Source organism: Pundamilia nyererei, unplaced genomic scaffold (assembly GCF_000239375.1).
Source record: "Pundamilia nyererei isolate P.nyererei 1_Seehausen unplaced genomic scaffold, PunNye1.0 scaffold00208, whole genome shotgun sequence".
Taxonomy (NCBI): domain Eukaryota; kingdom Metazoa; phylum Chordata; class Actinopteri; order Cichliformes; family Cichlidae; genus Pundamilia; species Pundamilia nyererei.
In genome coordinates, this window is record NW_005187609.1 from 992,700 (window position 1) to 1,001,226 (window position 8,527).

Genomic DNA, 8,527 nt, shown 5'->3' on the forward strand with positions numbered 1-8,527 from the left:
CCTTTAGAGTGAGTGGGAAAGTCGATAAATTGTTTAAATTGAGAGCCTTCGAGACAGGAGGAAAAGTCTCTGCTGAGCAGAAGGTCATTATTGTCCATGTGAATGTTGAAATCTCCCACCAAGATCACATTTGGGGAGAGAGATGAAAGATGGGTTAGTAGATTAGCAAAGTCACTGAGGAAAACAGGGTTAGGTTTGGGGGGGCGGTATACAGTAGCTATGATAGGTTTTATACAAAACTTACCTAATACAGTAAGCCATCGTGCCACAGCTCCATATACCTCATCCAGTATAAGGATGACCACAAGGTTGATGATGGCTGCAGTGGTTTTAACTGTCAGCTGCACATGGTTCCTTGTGATCAGACTGGAACTCATATGAAGAGCAGCTTTGGTGGAGATGCGGTAGAGGATCACACCAAACACAATGGCAAATGTAACACCAATCTGAAGGAGTAAAAGGGTTTTTCACCTTTAAACATAACATCAGTGATGTACAGTATATGCAGAGAATAAGATTTTTCCTACCATTAACAACATCATGACGATGTTAGTCATGTAGGCAGGCAGACGGTCCTGAAATGTAAGCTTTTCTATCTGAAACAAGTAAATAATAAAACAGTAAAAAAAATTAACTCAGGTCAAACATGACATGTAATGTCACCACAGTCATACTTTTAAATGTATTAAAATCAACACAACATATTAAGAAAGCATAAAAGACAAAGAGAAAGTTCCAAAAAAAGGAAATCAACAGCCTGGTACAAGGAATGCACTATCCAGCTCAACAATACCAACAGGCCTGAAATAAGGATGCTGACTTTAATCACTGACAGGCCAGGCCAGCAGGAGGCCTCCGTTAAAGGGACGCCACTTGATGCCAAGATCAATTGATTCCCAGAAATCTGTTACCTCCAAGCCACAAGCTCCTTACAGGTGACGATAGCTCAGTCACCTGTAAGGGAAGCACTTATCCCCTCTCCATGTACCTCCTCTTTGCCATTCTGGGAGCCCTCTAGGCAACCGAGTAGCCCCTGAATTTTCAGAGGATTTCTCTCAAGAAAGACTGTTGCAGTCTCTAACAAACAGAGCCCACCGTCGCTCCCCTGTCGAGAGTTCCTTAAGCTCATTGACAAAACTCTGGGCAGTACGCATCCTGTTGTGTTTCAATAAACATTCTAAAGTTGCCAGTGTCTGTGGTAGCCTGCTTCTTGAGTCTGATATGAACCAAAACATGTCAAACAAAAATATAATCAGAAACCAACTTTCACTTTTAGAGAGCAAAACTAAAAAACTAAATGAAAGATCAAGGAAACTGATTCAGAGCGATTTCACATGAATGGCAAACAAATGCTTGGACTAATAGGGAGCTGTTAGCTCAAAGCTCTTATTATACTTTAGGAATACAAGTAAGGCCACAGTCTAAGAGTAAAGTGCTCTGTTATATAGTAAGATACTATTACATTAGCTAGAGGCAGCTGTGACTCAGATAGCAGAGGGGCAAATCCCTGGCTTACTCCAGTCTGCATGTTGAACTCGCCTTAGGCAAGATATTGAACCCTGAGTTGCCCCCAGTGCACCCATCTACAGTGTGTGATTGTTAGGCAAGGCAAACAGAATAGAAGGTATGCACACTCATAAATATTGGTGCTAAATATGTTGTAAATGTGCAGTCTTAGTTCTGTGCACAAAGCAAATATAACTGCTTTTCATAATGTTTTGAAAAGATTGTTGGTGATAAAATGTTTTCCTGTGGGCTGTGCAATAAACAGTGGCACAAAAAAGCATTAGATTACACAATGCAAACATACAAATACATGGCAAAGTGTCAGCTCTTGCAAGATGCTTAAAAGCATTTGCAAAAGCAAATGTAGGTATATTGACATAAGACACCCTTTTTATGCACAAACTAAAGCACTCGGCAAAACAGTTTTAAAGTAAAATACAACTAGAATACTCAATAACCTTATGATACACACAGCTTTGATAATAAAAGATTTTCATGGACAGCATAGAATGTGTTTACCTTGTCCTGGGACTTTTGACGTTTCCTTAGAGACTTTTTCATTACTTTGAATTCGTACTCAGCCCTGGGGTGATCCTATGATGACACACACAAAAAATGATAAACAGTGGCAGTGATTCATACTAACCAAACTAAAATAGATGTTTAAGAGACAAGTCTAACCAAAAACAGTATCAAAAAAGTATAATATGTTTTCTTACTTTTCAGTAAGTCAAATAACTGACATCCGTAAGACAGTGAAGTGAAAAATCACAGAGTAAAAGTGAATAGAAGAGCAAAGATGTGAGCTGAAAGGAAATGACCACAGTGCAGTTTAAAGGGGAAACATTATCACAATGTACAGACTCAGCATTTATAAACTGTGTCTAATGGAACCTGGGAGTGGAGGGTCTCACAATTACTAATAATTGTGGTTAAACATGTTATAACTATCAAACTAACCTAAATACGAGACAAATTTAAAAGCTGGCTACATACGTTTTTGCCTGTTTCCAAGTGTGATGATCTTACTCATTGTTTGGTAGTTTGTTTGCTGTTAAACTATCTTTTAGGGTGTCTGTATAAGGTGATAAAATTAACATTTTATTTTGCCCACGCTCTTTTCTGATATGATTTTCTTTCATCTATCCCAGGATCCATTCAGCTTAACAGTTAGAGGAAAAAAAGCAATGAAGTTGCCAAAGGGACACTGATATAAAACAAGCATTCTGGGATCCATCTCTCTTCATTTATTGTTTAAAGATTTGTGTCAGAAAGCACTCAAACAAGCACAATCGTGAAATCAGGATTTCACAGTTATGAACCAATCAGTCAAATCATGTGTGCATTTTGTCCTGTAAACAAAATGTTAGTCAATGGTCATAATTTTATAAATGTCATTTTTTTTCAATAAATCATCTTTGGACTGTACATGGTATTAAGAATATATATAAACTGTGCAGGTCGCAGCAGCAGCAGAAAGGTTATGAAAAGTAAAGAGACAAGATAATAGTAATAAAATAATATGAATTTTCACCAAACCTTGAGAGCTTCCTGTGAAAAACAAATTCAGAGAAACAACATTTAAGTAAAGTGAAAAATGGGTCAATATGTTTTCAGTCTGTATGACAGTAAACTGAGAGAGGGTACTGTTTTTTTCATAATCACACTGAATAGTGAAGTCTATTCATGCTCAATGTGACTGAACATGAATGGACAACAAAAATAAAAATAAACACAAAAATGTTCTTAAATGGAAAAGTCTGATTTCCTTAAATATTATTATGAATATGAAAATATGAATAGAATATGAATATTTGTCACAAAAGACAACATTTCTAGTTTGGCGACCTGGGTTCTCTTCATAGTATTGTATATATAGCAGATCTTTTATTTATTATGTGGGCCTTGGGTCTCTGCCTTTTATCCTTTCACACAGAAAAGCAGTTTTATTATTACTCACTTCCTCATCCTCGAACCCTGTAAGGTCCCATTCATAGTTGAGTCTCATCTGCCTCCTTTTCCAATGCTCCATGAACATGGCAGCTTTAAAAGAGAGGTAAGAAAATATGCAGAAGCAACCAGACATCAAAATGTGCATGTTTCAAATATAAAATCTGGAAATTACACAGAACAAGAACGATTGGTGGTAAGCACAGCAGACGCAGGTAAAGCAACAAGTGGGCTGGGTAAATAAGGCCTCACATAGAGAGATCAACAACCACTCGTGCTTTACAGCCAATCCTGGAATGACTAATTCCCTTCACATGCGTGTCTTTGGACTGTGGGAGGGAACCAGAGTCCCTGAAAATCTGGAAAACCATTTGCTGTGAGGTGACAGTGCTAGCCAATAAAAACGGTTCCACCTGCATGAGACAATTCAATTTCTTTTATAAAACATCTCCCAGAAAAGTGATCAACAAACAGAAGAAGGGCTATCAATAATCAAATCTGAGTGCAACAAGCTAATGGACTCCAGACTAACTCGGGGAAGGCTGATGTCGTTACTTTCTCACATATGCACAGGTAGATTTGGGTAACCTTTTCCCTTTAATAAATGAAATCATCATTTAATTAGTGCATTTTATATTTACTCTGGTTGCCTTTTTTTGCCATTTGTTTGATGCTTTAAAAAACAAGTGTGACAAAACAGCAAAAGAAAAAGCAATCAGGGAGAGGCATATACTTTTTAACAGCACGTTATAAAGCGGACACACATACTCCACTTTTGTTTTTTTGAATGACCTTCTCTATCTTCACTCACCCCAGAGAGCCATGAATATAGAGAAGAAAACTGTGGCAGGATTGTCAAAGAGATGACTTGCCCGGGCAGTCCCACAGGCGGTGCTAAGTTTCCAGTAGCTGCATACTCTGTCACACAGTGGACACATGGTGATGTTGTTCCTTGGATGACAAATCTCCATGCTAGAATTAACAGAAAGGCACATGCAGAGTTGTATTTTTGTTTTTATCACTGTTTAGATTATGTAAAATACATGATTATAACCCACCACTACTTTGCTAATGCAACCCTCACACTGTCTTTAGGCTAATCTCAAATCACACAAAAATTTAATTTGTTATGGCAACTGAATAACAAGAGTACAGCAGGAATACTGACAGGCAGAGACAACATATTTCTCCCATGCAGGCTTCTCTTCATTTTAAGTTAAATCCAGAATCAAACTAAATCTTTCTCGTCACATATGAGATATTAAATAATCAGGCCCCATCTTATCCTAACAACCTCTGATTACCACTCCAACACAGCACTTCACTCTGTTTTTTTACTTTTCGTTTTGATGGGGGGGCTCAGAAAAGTATTAACACGTGTCTTGCATCTGCAGGTGATTTTGTTTCTGTGTATATGTGTGCATACTGTATGCAGATTTGTGAAGTTACACCTGTGAGCTGTATAATATCCAAAAGGCCAACAAAATGCACCACGATGAAACCCAGAAACCAAACATTTAACAAAAGGGTGAATACACAAGCATAGACAAGGACAGGAGGGTGGTAAATGATGCTGTGAGGACACCTCCACCCCCAGAATCACCCAAATCACCATAGGTCAAACAACAGAGCCCTTCACTCTCAGACTCCTGACTTACTTGTGGTTCCTACAGTTTCTAGAAGTAGAATAGGAGGCAGAGCCTTCAGCTTTCAGGCTCCTGTCCTGTGGAACCAGCTCCCAGATCAGCCCCACTTATCCCCTTTATACTCCCTGTGCATTGTTATTCCACTAGATCATTTTATTAAATTTCATCTTCTCTCTCTATAGTTTATACTTTTTTTCTTTTCTCATCCTCCACACTCCCAAAAAAGTAGCGGAAGATCGCTGCTGTTTCTTGAGTCTGACTCCTCTCTTGTTGAAAGTGAGTTTTTCCTTTCCACTATTACCGAGAGCTGCTCATAGGGGACTCATCAGGTTACTGGGGGTTTCTCTCTCATATAAAATGTAAAGTACTGTGAGGCAGCTGTCGTTATGATTTGGTGCTATATAAAAAAATTAAACTGAAATACACTTTTTTTCACATGGTCTTCCTGGATTAAATCTCTTTCTTGAGGATTTTCCCTTTTTATAAACAGTGTATCCGATACATTCATATTACATAGTGGATTTCTCCAATTTTGTTTTGCTCTTAGTGATGTGACTGTAATAGTATGACAATATATACACTGGGATATGATGTTTGGCATGTTTACACACAAAAAACAGGACATACCTGATAAAATGGGATGCTCATGTCCATTTAAATCAGCAATTACCTCACAGCCATCAGTCACAGGGCTGACTTTGGTAGCAAATGTCGAAGTATGTGAAGTATTTTTGTTATCATAATGATAGTCACTATTCTGTTTTTTTCTTTTTTGAGATTTGCAGCTGTTATTAGCTCAATTTTCCTAAAACGGATTCCCATTAGGCACTGATGAATAGATGGGTCATCTGGTTTGTGTTACAGTCTGTTTGCTTTCTGTTAGGATTCTGACACTTACAGTGAGTGGCATTTGTCTCCACTGGATAGAAATTTGCACTGCCAGCATGTCATAATATCCTGTGGATGATAAAAAGCAGGTGGAGAAAGGAAAGGAGGCCCTCATTTCTGTAGTAATTCATCAAACTTTTACAGTTCTCTCCTGCTTGTTGTACTTTCACTTCCTCTTTCCATTTTTTGATTTCCATCCGCTTTAAGTCCTACACTGTTAAATAGTTTTTTACTGCTAACTTTCTTTACTTAGCCTCTGTGTTAAATTTACAATAATGTATTCTTAGTGTTTTGTTGTGGAAAACAATCACAAACCGTTTAGAAGAGGGGTTGGGTGGGAATGAAAGAGTAACGTTTTCAGACTTTTTGGCATCATCACTCTATTACGTACCTACAATATCAATAGTGTGCAGTTACATATTGTAAAATGATCCGAGCAAGGCAAAAATATGGTAAGTGGCACTAGATATCAACACAAGATAAAAAAGGTGTGCATTAAACTCTATTAATAATAAGTTGAAACTGAACTGATGACCTGTATCTCCAGTATTTGGTGCAAATAGCACATGGAAACCACACCACACCACAATAGACCGAGTGAAACAACAAAAACCAAACAATGTGCATATGTAAAACTTTGAGTTTGTTATTTATAGTTTTAAATATGGATGAGTTATATTTCAATTCACTTCAGTTTGATTGTATTTATAGTTTGCCACATCACAGCAGCAGTTGCCTCAAGGTGCTTTATACTTAAAGGTGAAGACCCAACAAATATACACTGAAAAAAACCCAACAAACACATGAGCTCTGTGACCAGCAGGTGACAGCGTGAAGGAAAAACTTCCTTTTAACAGAAAGAAACCTCCGACGGAGCCAGGCTCAGGCAGGAGCCGCCATCTGCAGCAACTCGATTCTCTGTAGTCTTCAATACAAAACGATTGTCTTTTATGAACTATTTTTTTACTTGAAGTAATCACACAATCTGATTGCATGATCAAAGATAACAAACTACCTTATGTCCTTAACATTTTTCACTGGCAACAAATAAAGCTTTGTTTTCAAAGTACACCCCAGCTATAACACAGATTGTTACACTGAGTCTAAAAACCAAAAATATTCCATTTTTATAACACTATTGTTCAGGTGGATGTTTATGATGTGTATGTTTTGAAGAGGGAGGCGAATAATCATGTTGAGATTATGATCACAACTATGTGATAATAACACATATGTTAAATAAATTAAATAAATAATGTTAAATCTCTTTCCTGCAGTGCTACCCTGTAGCTTTCCAGCTTTAACTTGTGTCACCTGTCAAACAACTGAAATGGTGTTCATTTGTCTTTAAATGTGTACATCTCTGAGGTGATTATAGTTAGAACCACATAGAACTGGAATTTTTGCACATGCATTTTTGTTTACCTTGGAATGTTGTCATCAACTGTGGCACATCCATACAAAAAGACAATGACCCCCACTAGTGAGGCAGGAATTAGCATCTGGGTATACAGGCCTAGCCAAGCAAAGTACAGCCCAATCTTCTCACCAAAATACTTCCTAAACACCCGGGGAAACAGATAAAAAATCATTTTTATTACACAAATCGAAACTGTAGCATATTGTTTTTCCCTAATTTACCACTATCTGCACAGACACAAAGGAACTTGTGAATTGTTTCCTGCATACTCTAACAATATATCTATAATAAGTATACATCTATATTCTAGCTCATTAATATGGTTGATCCAGAAGTATAGGTTGTGGTAAGAGGGGGCGGCTTATTGTGGAGGTGGATGATGGCCATGTAATGTTGTCAGATGCAATATGTGGATATTTGAGCAGTTATAGTAATTAATATAGTCACTGCTGCTGCTGCGACCTGCACAGTTTATATAACTCACATTCAGCCAGTTTAGAATCACCAATTAATCTTATATGTATGAGGGAGGAAGCAGGAGTAGAAGGAGAAAGTCTCGAGTTAGAAAGCCCAGGGTGTATATGTGACTAGTGTTTATTGATGATCTGACTGCTAGAAGCAACAGGATGAACAATGAAATGCACAGGGTCCTACTCTGATCTGAACCCAACATGAGTTTTAGTTGCAAGAGACAAATCCAAAGACAGAGAGATCCACAATTAAGCAGCAACTGAAGATGGCTGCAGTAAAGGCCTGCAAAGCATCTCAAAGGGAAGAAACACAGTATCTGAAACAGGGAACGGGTTTAGAGTATATAAAAATGGCTGTAATTCCTAAATAGTTTACTTGAAAATGTATTATAAACCCCCTAAATTGAAGCCTGTCTGCACTTTAATCACATTGCAATTGTTCTAGCTGCATCATTGCAAAAGCGATGTCATTTTTCAAATTAAGGAATGTCCTTACCGCACAAGTCCGATTGGCTGGTACTTGTAGAATACGCCGTAGTTTGCCCACTCCTCATATAAAAGCTGGAGAAGATATTCACATATGTTAGGTGTGTGTGTGTGTGTGTGTGTGTGTGTGTGTGTGTGTGTGTGTGTGTGTGTGTGTGTGT

At 37.9% G+C, this 8,527-nt stretch overlaps 1 protein-coding gene across 1 annotated transcript in view; it reads right to left on the minus strand.

The window, feature by feature from the left end:
• LOC102206901 (anoctamin-1-like) overlaps nt 1-8,527 on the minus strand; it is a 41,119-nt gene that overhangs the window by 17,411 nt on the left and 15,181 nt on the right. Inside the window, 8 exon segments of the mRNA XM_013914589.1 lie at nt 18-446; nt 528-596; nt 2,026-2,100; nt 3,046-3,057; nt 3,467-3,549; nt 4,268-4,428; nt 7,416-7,550; nt 8,377-8,441. Of these exon segments, the coding sequence (XP_013770043.1) occupies nt 18-446; nt 528-596; nt 2,026-2,100; nt 3,046-3,057; nt 3,467-3,549; nt 4,268-4,428; nt 7,416-7,550; nt 8,377-8,441 (1,029 nt within the window).